The sequence below is a fragment of the Xyrauchen texanus genome, chromosome 10 (assembly GCF_025860055.1).
Source record: "Xyrauchen texanus isolate HMW12.3.18 chromosome 10, RBS_HiC_50CHRs, whole genome shotgun sequence".
Classification (NCBI taxonomy): Eukaryota; Metazoa; Chordata; class Actinopteri; order Cypriniformes; family Catostomidae; genus Xyrauchen; species Xyrauchen texanus.
The window spans coordinates 24,147,309-24,164,917 of record NC_068285.1 but is presented as its reverse complement, the minus strand read 5'-3'; the positions used below and the strand labels follow the sequence as shown (position 1 = coordinate 24,164,917).

At 40.2% G+C, this 17,609-nt stretch overlaps 1 protein-coding gene across 1 annotated transcript; it reads right to left on the bottom strand.

The window, feature by feature from the left end:
• Nucleotides 1–3,801: 3,801 nt before the first annotated feature.
• Nucleotides 3,802–17,475, bottom strand: zgc:110239 (uncharacterized protein LOC550326 homolog). Its single transcript, XM_052136131.1, has 11 exons — nucleotides 17,294–17,475; nucleotides 17,044–17,100; nucleotides 14,318–14,410; nucleotides 14,026–14,198; nucleotides 12,047–12,296; nucleotides 11,755–11,950; nucleotides 9,949–10,139; nucleotides 9,733–9,824; nucleotides 8,913–9,074; nucleotides 4,301–4,490; nucleotides 3,802–4,178 (listed from the first exon to the last, which is right to left on the bottom strand). The coding sequence occupies exons 1-11, from the start codon at nucleotides 17,337–17,339 to the stop codon at nucleotides 3,991–3,993; spliced, it is 1,638 nt and encodes a 545-aa protein (XP_051992091.1). The 5' UTR covers nucleotides 17,340–17,475; the 3' UTR covers nucleotides 3,802–3,990.
• Nucleotides 17,476–17,609: the final 134 nt, after the last annotated feature.

Here is a 17,609-nt window from a genome sequence, read left to right as displayed (position 1 = left end):
TAGTTAGGAGTCACCGGAACTGGATCTGCCACATCAGTGGAGACATACTCCAGCAGTTCTGCATTGAGTATGGACTCAATCTCTATGAGAAGTGTTCTGAGGACTTCCTCTGTGAGTATCTAGGACCCTACTGTGTTATAAAGGGCAGCCTTTACAAAGCGGATTTCATGCTCCCACATACCTCCGAAATGTGGAGCATTTGGGGAGTTATAATGGAACTGTATTTTCTGTTTGGCTAGTTGGTTTTGGAGATCTGGACTCATGGCATTGAAGATTTCACGCAACTCTACCTCCCCACCCCCTCGGAAATTGATGCCCTAATCAGCCAGAATTTCAAAGGTACTTCCTCTTCTAAAGGGTGTCAGGTACACAGTGCCAGCTTATTCCAAGGGTCATTTCTTGGGGGTCTAACTGACTGTGAGAGATCAACAACTCGGTGCTCTGTGATCTGGCCTCTTTAGGGAGATGGCTAACAACTGAAGCTTTATTGTTTGCCCACTGATGGATTAAAAATCCACCTGATGCTAGCAGGGACCTTAGTTCTTCAATCGGCTCACAAGCTTCAACTGATGATGCAGTGCTCTGTAAACAGTTGTCGACATAAAAACAGCGTTCAACTGACTGTCGTGTTTTGTCACCCTTTTGAACAGTGTATGAAGACGTGTCTTTGTACAGCGAAGGTCGCACAACATGGGCTGCATGTTGAATGGAAGGACTTGCCACTCGTATACATCATGTGGTTGCTCAGTCTTTAGGTCCCACCATAAAAACCTTAGAAGTGGTCTACCATGATTCCTCAGACAAGGCTGCTTCCTGAGGTGATATCTTAATGGCATAGCCAGATTCCTTCAGTTTCTGGATCTCTTCTTGGTAGTTGCTAGCTAACAGTTGGTTCAATGCTGCGGAGATGGCACATCACAGCCTTCTTTGGAGCATGTAACACAGGCATGGTTTTGACTTGCAAAAGGGAGGTGGAATATCGAGCAACACCATCTACTTTCACCCATACAGGCTCCTGCATATTCAACGCTTCATGGTCTTGTTGTGACCTTATCACCAAATTTTCACTATGGTAAGGTAGGATGTCCATCTGCCACAGCTTCTCGACTTGGCGACACAATTCAGCTGATGGAGAGCAGCTGGAAGTGAACAGAAACTGTGAAACTGTTGCTTAGATGGGAATGGCAAAGTCCAGCCAAGGCAGGTCCTGACATTTGTTAGACCTCCAGGTGGACCCAGTCTCACTGGCTCAATTGGGGTGATGAGCTCAGTATGGTCTGAACCAATGAGGAGCAGAGGATGAGCCTTAACCAGAGGGGTATGGGTATCCATCTGAGGTGCCTGTATCTGTCTTGCAGGGCACACACAGTGTAGTTGTGCTCTGCTAGTCCACGTTAGTATGCACAGTTAGTAACTTAAGCTGCTCTGAGCTGCCCCTTAAGCCGAGGTGTTGTGCATCTGTGGCAAGCAGAATGGTGCACTCTGAGCCATCGTCAAGTATTACAAAGGTTTTCAAAGCCATCTGCTGGTGATGGAGGGTGACTTTAACAACCTTCAGGAACACTTTGCAAACACACAAAGTTGGTCTAGGTAAAGAGTCTCTGTGGTTGAGTTGTAAAGGGTGCTGCTTTCATTGGTGACCTCACCTTACCGCTGATTGATGTTGTGGAGTGCAGAAAGGTGTTTACCTTGGCAAAGATGACAGGGTTTCTTGAGGTCACAGTCCTTCGCCACATGGGGCTGTGCACACCTCCAGCACCATTTATTGTCTTTAATCCATCCAGTTACTTGATCTTTAGTTAGTGTTGCAAATGCAGTGCACTGGCTGAGGTTGTGTTCAGCACTGCAGTATGGGCAGATGGCTTTGATAGTGATTGGTGCTTTGGTTCGGGTCACAATGGGTTTGGCTGGTGGTATGGTAGTCTGTTTGCCCTGTTCCCTAACTGATGCCCTTTGATCCCTCTTTGCAGCTCTGGCGCCATCAGTCGAGTCAAACTCCATGCAGTTGGCTTCTAGCTGTAGCCAATCTGCAAACTCAATGAGGGAAAACTTCACCTTGTCTGGGTTGCCCTTGAGGTGATGCCTCCTGAATTGGGTTTGTTGTGAACATGGCAGTCTGTTCAGGAGGTGCTTTACATAAGAACCACTGTGCAGCTCCTCAACCCCGCCCTCCTTCAGGGCTTTGAGCATGCCGACTATGGCTTTTATTCTAAGGGAGAAATCATCAAATGCTTGCTCAACTCAGCACAGATTGGAGGCAAGTTCTCCAGAGTCTCTATTTCCCTTAGCACAAACTGATAGGGTCGACCATACCTTCTGTCAAGGGCTTGAAAGGCATGGCTGACTAAGCATGTGCTAATACCATTCTACGGGCATTCGGCACCTTCACATGTTTGAGAAGGATCTAGTATTTATGAATGTTCTGATAGATGGGGGTGGAACCATTTGCAGTTCCACATACTGGGCTCTCTCTTTGATGAAGTCTGGGAAAGTGGGGCCCTCTACTGCAGGAAGCCAGTATGGTGGGATGTGATGGGGAAAATAGGGCACTGCATCAGCATTAAGCTGGGATTCTACAGACTGCATTTGTCATTTCATATTGTTTTAGTAAAGAAAACGTCATAGACACAATGCACTGGGTTAAACTCAAGTTGAGCTCTATCAATCACATAACTCGACACATGCTGTCGATTACCAAATAAATAATTTCTAATTATCCCTTAGTTTGACCTTAGTGTCCCTTACTTAGTAAGTGTATTACTTTAAAAGTATCAAATACTTCTATGGAAGTCTATGGGGCAATGGATTGAGAAGGAATAAATGTCGAATTACACAGTGTTTTGCAAGTAGACCTCAAACTTTATACAAGGTTAACAAGAGACCAATGTGTGATACAATTACTCCAGTTATGACTATGTAGCCGAAATACCAGAAAGAGATTTGACGTAATGTTTTCCAAAGTAATGTTTACGTGAAGGAATCTCCAACCACAGGAATTACATTAGTAACGACGGACCATAACAGTAGCCCACCACTAAATCCATGATGTAGACAAAGTACATGGGTTGCTACAGCTCAAATAACACATATTTTACTGAGAGACAAGCCAACATTATGTTTTGTGGTAATCAACAGCATTCCACAGATACTGATGATAGATTTTAACTTAATTCTTTTTATGGATTGTGGCACTAATGTTCTATGGGTTTATGAATTCGAGACAATGACGCATACACAATGATGGTCGTAGTTCTGGACCCATGGACTTGTCCAGCTTCAGCCACACACAGCCAAATGATACAGTCTAGTTTTTGCATTCATATCCTGACATTGACTTTTTAAAATAAGAAAATGTAGTTTTACTGCATGAAAAATATTTGATAGAAAAGAACGATTTTATTATGCAATTTGTCTTAAATAATAATAATAAAAAAAATATATATTTGATCAGATCTTAACCAAAATGTTTCTATGTTAGTGCATGATTATTACATGTAAATGCTCTTTCTCTGTGATGTTAATTAATTTGGAAGTGGGACAGCCTGGTACTCCTGTGAAGGGCACGGTATTATAATATGACGAATTGGAAAGAGGCTCTTCCAAGGGATTAAAACCACCCTTTAGAAAGTGTTCTGGATTGTTCCCACAGCCATGAGGAAAACATGAGTATGACTTTGACTTGGTGAAATGAAACTCATATTTGCCAGCTAAATGTTGAACACTGCCTGTGAGCAAGTAAACTCATGTTTGTTTTTGTATTGAGGTTTGTGTGCTACGCCGCATAAAACGCAAGTCTTAATGTGATTTTAAAAAGAACAATTTCCATTTATTGGCATTACAACTGAAGCACAATAAAACTGTGATCAATAATACATCATCCAGAATCTGCATTAAAACTGATAAAAACATTCTATTACTTTCTTGTCTTGAGTGATTTGTAGGAGGATGTATCTCTCTCTGTGTGTGTGTGTGTGTGTGTGTGTGTGTGTGTTAGGCTAATGTGACATAAGTAGCATCAGTGGCCACACCACAGTTGTTGTCTTTCATGGACATAAGTATATAGCCATCATTGCCCCAGTAAGTCGACCAAGAGTTCTTCACTAGCCAGTAGGGCTGGTCATCCACTATCCCATAACCAACTGCCAGCACAGCATGGTCCAAGTCATCTGTCCCATTTTCTGTGGAAATAGAAATGCAAGAGTAAGGAACTGCATACACTATATGCATTTGTAAGATCATACACAGAATATTAGAGTACTTTTGTGAGGCTGTATGTTAAAGCATATTCAAGAAGACTCACTGCATGCTGGTTCATAGTAGACTCCATTGCTGTAAAAGGCAAAGGAACGGTGAGAAGCATCAATGCTGACTGCAACAGGGCCGAATTTAGAGAGTGCAACCTTCAGTGCAATAATATCACCACTGGTCACATTAGTGTAACTGCTTACATTCGCCACCATGGAGGACTTATCGTAATGACACAAACCATTCTGAAACGCACATACAGTAGTATTATTATTAGTAGTAGTAGAAGTAGTATTACATATGCCAGAGTTAAATAAACTAGTCTCATTCTCATCACTTACATCATGTTTCTCATGGATCAAAACCTTAATTAGAAGAAAGCAACAATTCTGGTAGGTGAGCTAGATCTATCAAAACACAAATGACTAGGGGCGAGTAAAAATATAGATTTTCCGATGCATCGTGATCCTCATTTGGACAATCCAGATATCGATTCTTAACTCCAAGATCAATGAGCGTAAATAACTTGCATACGAGAACAAATTATGCAACTAAAAATGTATGTGATTACTAGCCAATTAATGGTAAATGTCACATTTCACTCATCATCGATTTAGTATTATAGTGGCGAAGAACTTCAGCACTGAGTTCCTATTGAGAGCAAAAGTTAGGTAGTGTGTGTCCCAAGACAAGATCCATGCAATACGTTTGTCACTGAATAATGTCATTTTTAGTGCCCTTTTTGTTTTTTAGTCAGTTGTTGATTGAAAAAAAACATTTAATTCAAATTACAAATAGCACAGGTGCGGTAAAGAAATCATGTGATTACTCTCTTTAATGTGCTCTCAACTAAAAAAAATAAAAACACCCGTTGGCGTTCACTGAACGGATGGTTTTCTTAAAGAGACAGTGCTGTTTTTGCACTTGCTCTACAAGTCAATGTAAATACTTACATACAGTACAAATAATGCATGTAAATAACAAATATATATAAAAAGGTGAGTCTTGCAAGCTGAAGAACAACATCCCAACTGTAAAGCATGGGGGTGGAGGCATCCGCAAGAGGGACTGGTGCACTTCACAAAATAGATGGCATCATGAGGAAGGAAAATTATGTGGATATATTGAAGAAACATCTCAAGACATCAGCCAGGAAGTTAAAGCTTGGTCGCGTATGTGTTTTCTAAATGGACAAAGAACCCAAGCATACCTCCAAAGTTGTTGCAAAATGGCTTCAGGACAACAAAGCCAAGGTATAGAGTAGCCATAACAAAGCATATTTTGTCTTGTGGAAAGAAATTGGTACTTTTATTTGCCAAAGTGGCATTCAACTGATCACAATGTATAGCCAGAACATCAATAATACTAGAGTAAATTAATAATTACTATTGTTTTTTTTTTCTCCAGAAATTCTTAAACTACTTCAAAGAGTTCTCATCAAAAAACCTCCACGTGCAGCAATGACAGCTTTGCAGATCCTTAGCACTCTAGCTGTCAGTTTGTCCAGATATTTCACCCCTAGCTTCCTGTAGCACTTCCCATAGATGTGGCAGGCTTGTCGGGCACTTCTCACTGTATTTTTACATCAGTAATGGCCGGACTATACTTTGTGATCAGTTGAATCACACACGCACGCACCTACGCTTTATTTCACGACGTCACTGCTTCTGCATTTACTTATTTAGCATTTTTGTATTATAATACTCTGCTATCTAGATCACCTTAATCTGTTTGGAAAGTTTGGAGTGCATCTGGACTGTGAGCTGTTCTTTCTTCCTCTCTTCAATCAAGTGCGAACTGAAGTGCTGCTCTCCCACGTCATCTTTAGAGTTTCAAAAGATCTCATGTAATGTTAAATCAAATCAGATGACTATTTGACAATGATAATTTGTGTAGACAATTTTTTTTTATTGTCAACGTTGTCAATAATGTCGACTAATAGTTTCAGCCCTACTTAATTGCATCCCAAGCTATGACCACAGAAGTTACCAAGGAACAGTTGGCCTCCATATAAACATTGATTTCAGTCTTTAGCATTTGTTGGAATTCAGGATTTTGCAAAACGGATACATTAAAACACCAACTATATGATTTTCTTTTTCTCTGTATGTGGCAACACCTCTAAATTCACCAGGGCATGATCGGAGACTAAAATGTTTCTAATTTAACAAATCAACAACAGATGAAATGATGGACTTGGATATAAAAAAATTAAATCTATTCTAGAATAAATCTTATTGACTGATGAAAAAAAAAAATTTGAGTCCTTACCAGATGGGTTCAAAAGTCTCCAAATATCTGTAAGACCAACATTCTTTACACAACAAAAATTATAAAGACCACATTTCAGCATTATTGCAACAATACACAGCATCAGTGACCAGCTACATCAACTGATACACAGCATCAGTGACCAGCTACATCAACTGATACACAGCATCAGTGACCAGCTACATCAGGAAGTGCATTGATGTCACCTTCTCCAAGACCATCACCACACGCTCCAACCAGAATCTGTGGATGACTGCAGAGGTGCTTGCGCTGCGAAGGACCCGAGACTCCTCATTCAGAGCAGGCGACAAGGCTGCCCTAAGAACAGCGAGGGCCAAACTGTCCCGGGCCATCAGAGAGGCAAAGCGCACACACACCCAGAGAACCCACAGTCACTTCCAGGACAGCGGCGACACGCGGCGCATGTGGCAGGGCATCCAGGCCATCACCAACTACAGGACAACATCAGTTGCCTGTGACAAAGATGCCTTCCTTCCAGCTGCGCTGAACGACTTCTATGCTAGGTTTGAAGCACAGAACGACGTGGTGGCGAGGAAGACCACCCCTCCTCCCAACGACCAGGTGCTCTGTCTTACCACGGCTGATGTGAGGAAAACTCTAGGTAGTCAACCCACGGAAGGCTGCTGGACCAGACAACATTCCTGGCAGAGTGCCCAGAGGATGTGCAGACCAGCTGGCAGATGTTCTTACAAACATCTTCAACATCTCTCGGAGCAGCGCCATCGTTCCAACGGAGCAGCGCCATCGTTCCAACGTGCTTCAAGGCCACCACCATCGTCCCCATGCCAAAATCGTCTTCAATGTCCTGCCTCAACGACTACAGTCCCGTCGCACTCACACCCATCATCATGAAAAGCTTCGAAAGGCTCGTCATGAGGCACATTAAGACCCAGCTGCCCCCCTCACTAGACCCACTACAGTTTGCGTATCGTCCAAACCGTTCAACAAACGATGCCATCACCACCACCCTCCATCTGGCCCTCACCCACCTAGATAAAAAGGACTCATACGTTCGAATGCTGTTCATAGACTTCAGCTCAGCATTCAACACAATAATTCCTCAACACCTGATTGGAAAGCTGAACCTGCTGGGCCTGCACACCTCCCTCTGCAACTGGATCCTGGACTTCCTGACTGGGAGACCTCAGTCAGTCTGGATCGGTAACAGCATCTCCACCACCACCACACTGAGCACTGGGGCTCCCCAGGGCTGTGTGCTCCGTCCACTGCGGTTTACTCTGCGCAGCAATGCACAGCTCGAACCACATCATTAAATTCGCCAATGACACGACCGTGGTGGGTCTCATCAGCAAGAACGACGAGTCAGCATACAGAGAGGAGGTGCAGCGGCTAACTGATTGGTGTAGAGCTAACAACCTGTCCCTGAATGTGAACAAAACAAAAGAGATGGTTGTTGACTTTAGAGAGCAGAGTGACCGCTCTCTGCTGAACATCTTTCAAACAGAGTCCCTGGGCACTGGAGGTTTCAGCTGGAGCACGTAAGTGTCTCCAGAGCTTGAGGATTTTTAATTTTTGGACATATTGACTTCAAAAGAGCAAATATGTAGCAGGGTGTAATCTCAAATCTCAGGGTCAAATCTCACCGGATTAGAACACAAAAATAAGTAAAAACTAGCAAAGTGAGCACAGCTTTTCGCCTACACGTCCGCTCCTTGCATGGCTTCACATGACTCCCCAAAATCAATAGTTTTCAGTTACAAATGCCATTGTAGAAATTCACTATTCACAATCAGTCAAGATTAATTTAATTCAAGAATGAAAGTGTCCAAAAACAAGACGGTTACTGAGATTAGGCAAGTAGTATTCATCTAGTCATGTGATTCTAAAATGGCAGCCCCTGTGAGGGCGCCTCAGCCCCATGTAGAATAAAGCAGCTTTTATAAGGTTACTGATATGACTAGAGTCCCCATCTCATGTGAGTGATCATGATTTTTACACATATGTTTCAAAATAACAATTAATTTCTTTAAGAGTAAAACTTTAATGAGTGCACCTTTAAAATGTGACCAAAATGATAAACTATGAATAAAAGAATTTGTAAAATAAATATTTTCATAATGTACTAAGGTAAAAGTCCCACTGAATAGCATTAGACGAGAGGGAATTTCAAATGTAATCAAAATGGACATTATAAATTAAATATACCCAAAAGAATCAGGAAATCTGTATCAAGACCTAGCCCTACAAAAGTGTTTTTTGTTATTAGGTACTTTTAGAAAATATAGTTTTCCGTATATTATGAAGAGTTTGCAGAGTGAGGACCTAAACAGCCATTTGAAACTATATGAAATGTCTTAGTTAGATATTTGGGTTAGGTTTGAGGTGTTTGGTATTGGTGGTGTATGTGCACGTACCATGCCCATATAAGCACCATAGCTCTCTGCAGTAGAAATACCACCATGTTTCATTATCCACTCATAAGCTCTCCACTCCTCTCCTCCATCACAAGCATTATTCCCAAATCCCCAGGTACAGTCCACCAGCATCTGCTGGGACAAGGATACCAGCTGTCCTGTCTGAAAGAGAGAGAAAGGGGGGGGGCTGTTAAAGGTGCACTCAGTAAGTTTTAAACTCCCTCTTACTCATCCCAAAATATTTTTCACAGTATAACATGTTAACAAAATAATTTATATTTTGTTATTGATGTTATTACATTTGTAGTTTCAAAAATCACAAAAGCAAAGAAAAAGTAATCCATATGACTCAAGTGGTTAAATCCATATCTTCAAAAGCGCTATGATAGCTGTGGGTGAGAAACAAAACAATACTGAAGTCCTTTTGTTTTTTTTTTACTCTAAATATCTACCTTCATATTCACTTTAAGATGTAAAAGTGAAAGTAGAGATTTAGAGTAAAAAAGGGACTTAAACTTGGATCTATTTCTGACGCACACCTACTATATCACTTCAGATTTAACCACTGGCGTCGTATGGATTGCTTCTTTTGGCATGAGGGTGAGTAAATGAAAGGAGAATTTTCAATTTCAGGTGAATTATCCCTTTAATAAGATTTAAGACTACTATTTAACAGTTCTGCCAAGCAAGAGAGTGTGCATAAGTAATTTAGTTTGGGTTGTCTACATTTATTGTCGAGTTAATGTAAGACTTCACATGGTGTCTAGTTTGTTGTTTGACTGTACGGTGTTGTTTTGCGTAGTGTATGGAGTGGATTTGCCTTTAGGAAAAGTGCTCCCTCTAGTGTTCCAGTGGTGGCAAAACTCCAGCAGGATCCACACACAGCCTGATCTTTCACTGGCGTCACAGCACCTGAAAACACACACCACTATAACAATATGCCCAAGCATCATTTGAATTACTCTTGCAAAACTTAAACATAGATACAGATAGACTATCACAAATGTCCAAAAAAAAGTTGTCTAGAAACACACACCATACAGCCTCCAGTCCACTGAATCAGGGGTGGCTACAGAGTGAAGATCAGAAGGAAAAGCTTGAGCCTTTCTGTGAGTCCGTCTCCCTTTCATTCCTCTCATCACAGCCATCTCTGCCTCCGATCGATCAGCCAGATGATTCACAGACAGTGAGAACGAAAGACCAGCTCTGTTCATAGAGTGAACATATCTGAGGGAACGAAGTGAGAGAAGATTAAAAAAAAAAAGAAAAGAGAAAGCATAACTGTGAAAAAGGTATACTACAGAATTCTCGGCTCTCTGTCGACATCTGCGGTTGAAATACATAAATTGCAAGTCAATTGTGGATAAAAATAGTTTTGTAAAAGTAAAACTAATCACTGCTCTTCTGTGCAGATTAATCTGATGGTCTGTGGTATATTATCTAGAGGTAGACTGATATATTGGTGCCAATAGTTGCTTTTTGAAACCGTTATCGGCAAAAATGTATTTGTTTTAATCCTCCGTGTTCCTCTGTGGCTGGAGCTGGAGGATTCTACAGTTGAAGCAGCTTGGTTCAACAGTATAACAGCGGGCTCTAGAGGTGAAATAAAACAATCAATGACACCTCACGGGGATTTGCTGTAAATACATCTTTCATCATTGACAATATTCATCCATACTTCAATGCATATTTTGTTAATTTTATTAGATAATCAAGTGTTCTAAATTGAAGTGAGAGCATGCAAAGGCCACGGTCCCAATTCACTAAGATAAACTAATTCCACATTCTGATAGTTATTGGTGCCAAATGGGCTGGTTTGAGTATTTCTGAAACTGCTGATCTCCTGGGATTTTCACATAACAGTCTCTAGAACTGACTATGAATGGTGCCAAAATACCTTGGTGATAAGAGAGGTCAACGGAGAATGACCAGACTGATTCGAACCGGTAACTCCTATAACCGTGCTGTACAACTGTGGTGTGAAGAATATCATCTAAAAATGCTATATGGAGATGTGGGTTGGGGCTGGTTAGGCAGCACGAGGGGAACCTACACATTATTGGGTAGGTTGTTTTAATGTTGTGGCTGAGCGGTGTCACACACACACACACACACACACACACACACACACACACACACACACACACACACACACACACACACACACACACACACACACACACACACACACACACACACACACACACACACACACACACACACACACACACACACACACACAAATAGAGTATTGTAACAAAGCCAAGTCTCAATTTCAAAACAAGTGTCAACAGTAATTTCAGGCTTTGTTATAATTAAACGTTGTGCTCCAAATCTTCATTTTATTTTTTTATGTTTATTATTGGGATTTTGGTTACACAATAATCTGCATCTGGGATTTTATTTATATTGGACTCTTTTAGCATCTGTCTGTGGCCATCATTGTAAGGGAAGACTAAATCTTTCCGCATTCTATGAATCAATTTATAAAAATATCATCCAATTAATTGGTTATCAGACTTTTCCACCACCTTAGCTATCATACCAGCAAAATCCAGTTTCAGTTGACCTCTATTACTATTGCTGTAATAGTAAGCAATAGTAATTAGCATATCAGCAGACTGCTGCCAGACCTTCGTTTCTTTGTTTTTGGACATGATGTAAACACCCCAAATTTTCCACCAACTCAAGAGTGAAAAATCATTATTTTTAGAAAAGTACTGTACTGGTTTAATAATGGTATTTATATGATGCAAAATTAAACAAGAAATTATCAGTAGTGCAACTTTAAAATCACACACAAGTTTGCAGATGGTAAATGCACAGTTTGTGTTTTCCTCACCGAATATTATGCACAAAGTTGTGCTCACGCGCTTCATGCTCCTTCTCGCTGTCGTACTGACGTTCATACTTTTCTTTAAAGTGGCCAAACATACGATGTGCGTGGCCAACAGGAGAGGTGCTGACCAGATCTTGAATGGGGTTCGCCAACAGCCGATGCTCCAAACCAGGACCAGGAAATGCACCACAGGTCATTCCTAAAGGCATAATACTTTAATGAAAATGTAGGTGGTTTTCAGGTGTAACAGAGGCATGTAACCAAAGTGTGCTCATTATTTACTGTATGTATATACCTCCAGGTAGTTTGAAATTGTCAGGGTCTGTTCGGGGGCTGTAGTCACTGTAGTCGATGAGGTATTTGTCGAAGTGGGAGCCCAAAAGAGTGTTGAAGCCCATCATTTCATAGTGGCATGGCGTGGCTGGGGAATCTCTTTTCTCCGGGCGTGTTACCCACAGACGATATGTGCTCTTCTTATGGCCAACTACTGTGACATTTTTCCAGACCTCACACAGAACACCTGCATAATATTCTATCTTCTCAAACTGCAAACACAAATACACAATGACTTCATACACATTTGTTGCTCTGGTTTGCGGCACAATGCGAATGCAATGTGAATGCAAATCACAATTAATTTATGCTGCTACTGCTGCACAATTAGACAAAACGCAAGACATGTTGCATCAAGCAAATATTACGTGCTGCGGCACAAACAATCCCCATGTAGCAGTTCTAGACAAGTGAAGCTGGGGTGGAGGTGGATTTATGAGCCATTTTAATGTTAGACAAAGCGTATCGAGCTAATTTTGTGACAAACCTAAACCAACAAATAGAACGTTTTGCAAACAAACACATTCTGCTTCTCAAAGAGAATCTTGACACTCAAACAAATAAAAAGTTATTTGGAAGTGTAAAGAGACATTTAAGAGAAAATGAAGGGTAGTCGTGTACCAATGGCTTAAACAAATGTGCTGTGTTTTTACAAGTATAATAATGTGTTTCATAGGAGCACAAATCATATTTCACAAAGAAATACAATCTATTCTACAAATTCTACACAATTACTTAACAAATGCACACCACTTGTGAGTCTCATGACTTTTGGCAAAATTCTCTCAACCGCCATCTTGATTTCTCACAAATGAGTCAATGCAGATTTGCTCACAAATGGGCTGAGCAATGTCTTTTAAAACAGTAAATGACACAGTGCTTCCAAAAATTTTATATGTTTTTCCACTCAATTATGTCGTTATTACTAATGACTTAAATTACATAATTTATAGTAAAAACATGATCCTCAAGAATGAGAAATAAGATGTTATGCCATAAATAATTATATTTTAAAGTAAAAATATATTTTCTAGTAATATATTTTTCTAGTTACTGAACAGAAAGTGTACCATGGACAAAAGTGAATGAAGCACATTAATAAGCTGTCAATTAATTGTAAAGCCAAAAACATCAAGCTAAAATGAGAAAGGATGACATATTTGTAATTTTTATCATAATTACAATGTTGTTGTTTTTTTTTTGCCCAATTCAGTTTGAAAAAAAAAAAAAAAAAAAGTGTTGTTCATGACACAATATCTTGTAATTACTAGAAAGAATCAGCACTACACCATCTACTGTTTTAAAAAACGTTGCTCAGCCCATTTGTTAGAAAAATCTACATTGACGCATTTATCAAATCAATACGGTGGTTGAGAACATTTTGCCAAAAGTCATGTGACACGTGGTGTGTATTTGTTAAGTGATTGTGTAGCATTTGTAGAATAGATTGTATTTATTTGTGAAATATGAGGTGTGCTCATATGAAACAATTATATTTGTAAAACACAGCACATTTGTTTAAGTCATTATTTCATGACAACTTCCCTTAATTGGATCTCAAATAGCCCTTTGTATTTGCAAATAGCTTTTAATTTGTTTGAGAGTCGAGATTTTCTTTGAGAAGCAGATTGTGTTTGTTTGCCAAACGTTCTATATGTTTGTTTAGTTGTTACTAAATTAGCTTTATAAAAGAGACGCAAGTTGATTGGCTACAGGATTACAAGTCAAAAAACCTATCAGCTTCCACCATATAGAGTTTCATGACTAAACTTTGATCATTTATGGGCTGTAATAGGCTTCCAAAATGTGGTTAGCTAGACTGGATCATTAGAGAGCTCATGAATCCATTTTATTGGTGTGTCAAAATCTCAGCCACACAGCAGGCATGCAGTTGCAACATGTTCCAATACTCAGTTTTTTTAAAGTAGACCAAGCACATACCTCAAAGCCCTGCAGATCAGGCAGTGCTATCTGTGGAAGAACTGGAAGCTCCTTGGTGCCATTGAGCTGGAAACACTTCATGGCATTGAATTCTGTCTCAGTGGTAACTGGAGTGATCTTGTAGATGGCACCATAGTCCAAGTCTGTTCCAATCTGAAAAGTGCTCACCTGACCTACATACACCAATACACAGAAACTTGACCACAAAATACATTTCTGTGGCTTGTGGTTTATTGAATTTTATGGTTGAACAATTTCAGTGCTAGATGATTTTGTGGAGGAGATTACGGACCATGGTAATAGTCAATCCGACTTCTGTTCTCGTTGAGGTCATACCAAGCTTCAAATGGTTCCTTTATCTCAGCATAAGGCAAAGAGATCACACCTACAAAAAGGGAAATATGTTCATGATAGGCAACATTTTGGGAACAAACATATAGGAAAAAGTGGTGTGGTAGACTGCATTGTGCAATTAAAGGTGCTTTTAGTAATTTTTATTTCTGTTGTGCTGGTCAATAGACCTGTTCAGGTTGTAGTCCAAAAACCTGGAAGAGAATTAGCAATTTCGAGCCATGCAGCATTATACATCACAAAAGTTTTCAGTCACCAATGCCATTGTACAAATTCACTATTCACAGTGAGCCATGATTAATTTAATCCAAGAGTGAAAGTGTCCAATAACAGGGTGGTTACTGAGATTAATGTTGGGTTCATTAATTACTTTAATCAAGAGATGGTAACTTGTAGATCCTATTCTGAGCTATTCACGTCCTCAGACCTCGTAAGTTATTTGTTTCTACGACAACACTTATAATGCCAAAACAGCTTTGTTGCTGAATCTGATAACAGCTAAATGTTTATCACTTCATTTTTTGACATCTATAGGTTCTTGAAAAATGTTTAAGAACAAAAAAAAAAAAAAAATGGCACAACAAACAGAAATAGGCGTTACTTTCTCCCCAATTTCCAATGTGCTCCAAGTCCTCGTGGTGGCGTAATGACTCGCCTCAATCCAGGTGGTGGATGACGAATCTCAGTTGCCTCCGCGTCCGAGACGTCAATCCGCGCATCTAATCACGTGGCTTGTTGAGCGCATTACCGTGGAGACATAGCGTGTGTGGATGCTTCACGCTATTCTCCGTGGCATCCACGCACAACTCACCACATGCCCCACAGAGAGCGAGAACCACATTATAGTGACCACGAGGAAGTGATCCCATGTAACTCTACCCTCCCTAGCAACCAGGCCAATTTGGTTGCTTAAGAGGCCTGGCTGGAGTCACTCAGCACACCCTGGACTCGAACTCGTGACTCCAGGGGTGGTAGTCAGCGTCTTTAATCGCTGAGCTACTCAGGCCCGCCATATTGGTTCTTTATAAATTACGTCAGGACTGTCAAGTTAGAGCTTTCATAAAATTCAGAGTTTACAACTTGTAATTACCAGTTCTACAAAGACGTGAATGCAAGTCGGAATCTCATAATTATGATAATTCTGAGATTATTCCAGCTAGTAGTACTCAGCTGGTCATGTCATCCTAACATGGCAGCACCCATGAGGGGGAGCCTCTCCATGTAGATTAAAACAGCTAGGGCTGCCCCCGACCAAAGATTTTCCTAGTCAACTAGTAGGAGTTAATTTAAGCCATTAGTCAACTAGTCGCATGTTTATGATATTAATTTAATTACCAAGAATATTCACCGATCCCTCAGCCCAGGATATTGTGATATATATATATATATATTTGCCAGAGAGGTGTTGACAATCTTTCAAAAAGTTGAACAACACACATTTTAATTGCATTAATTACATTCATCCGAAATTTTGGTTAAAATAAATAATGCAATCAATAAAGACTAACCTCGCACACCTGAGAAGCAATTGATTGGTGCGTACAACTCAAGCTTCAGCAAAGTCAACAAAACGGAAAAACTCCCACTCACTATCCCGGCTTGCAAAAAAGGAGCTAATTTTATTAAGCAATGTTTCGGTCACTCAACCTTCGTCAGGCATTTACAAACAGAGAGCAACAGCACCAAATTTAAAATAAGCATATTCTAAGAGTTTGAAATACAAGGTGTCTTGCTTTATTGTGTAGGCTTAACGCTAATGGTGCGTTCACATACAAATGCAAAGAAAGCATTTCACACGGTACGATTACATACAAAGTCAAAGTCAATGCAAAGATACGAATAGGCGCGAATGTAGTTAGTGAATGGTGCGACTCGAACGTGCGAAATAGTTTCATTCTTGTATAGACATTTGCATGACGTTTTGTCACAAAAGCCTATCAGCATTGAGATTGTCCGAATGACACTGACCTACTGATGTAGTAGCAGAAAAAATCTGGGAAAATTCATGACAAAAAATAGTTGTAGCTGTGTGTGGGCACCCGGAATTGTATGTCACAATGTCATACATGTACAGACACCAGACGAAAAAAAGACTTCACTTGGAGGAAAGGGAGTGAGTTAGTTGGACTACCTGGTAAATTCTGAAAATATGTCTACTTGATTCCAGCTAATGGTTGTACTTTACTATGAACCAAGTCGTAGAAGCCCTTCCTCATGTCCTTCTCCGGAAGAGAAGGGGGAATACTTGCAGGTTTGTGTTACTCGCACAAACGCAAGTTTAAACTCACATTTATAATCCAGCAGACAAACTCATGCCAGCAATGTGAGATGAAAAATGTATTTGTGTTGTATGTGAACACACCATAACCATTCTTAACGAAAATTAGCCCATAGTACCACCTAGAGTCCAACTAGCGCTAATACCATAAGTTTTTTCTGCAACCAACCGACCAATCAAAACACAGTCGACCAAGACTCTTCTCATCGACTAACCTTTGGTCGACTATCAGGGGGCAGCTCTAATCAGTCTTCATCTCGTGTGAGTGGTCATGATGTTATACGTATGTTTATTATTATTATTATTATTATTATTATTATTATTATTATTATTATGAATAATAATAATAATAATAATAATGTAAAACTTGCACATTTAAGCAAAATTACCTTTCACGTGATACTTGTTTCCGAAATCAGGAACTGTCCTGCCACCAAGATAAGCATCTGGGGATTTAAAAGAGATCACACGCATTTTATTCATACATTCTCCGGCATTGCGTGACATTCATTTTCATGCAATACAAGTGCGAAAAATAACGCAACAGGAATAACATCACAAGATCAACAATCATACGCGTTCTAGCTAAAATATTAAGCTGTCGCTTCCTGCTTATGTTTCTCATAAACAGCGTTTTACCTGAGGCACGCCACAGAAGCACGACTCCCGCTACAAGAAGCCACATAGTGCAAACAGATCTTAGAACTGCATAGAGAAAGAAAACTGTCTTTCTTCGGACAATAACAAGTCCCCAAAACCAAATCGACCAGTGCTTGCGCCAGTGACAAGACTTGATAAGGAAACGGCCCAACAAAAGCACACGTGGGAGGGACTGAATTAAAGTCATATGACACGAGAGTCCGCTGTTCACATGACTGCAGTCAGCTGTTGTTTACTTTGAGCAGTTTCCTCAGTCAGCTTTACGGTGGTTGAACCGTTAATTTGCTCACTTGAT

Coding starts and splice junctions, on each gene's coding strand:
- zgc:110239 (XM_052136131.1), bottom strand. CDS start 17,339: ATGTGGCTTCTTGTAGCGGGAGTCGTGCTTCTGTGGCGTGCCTCAG. Junction 12,297..14,025: donor CTGATCTGCAGGGCTTTGAG/GTATGTGCTTGG, acceptor TTGTGTTTGCAG/TTTGAGAAGATAGAATATTA. Junction 10,140..11,754: donor AACTTTGTGCATAATATTCG/GTGAGGAAAACA, acceptor TCGTTCCCTCAG/ATATGTTCACTCTATGAACA.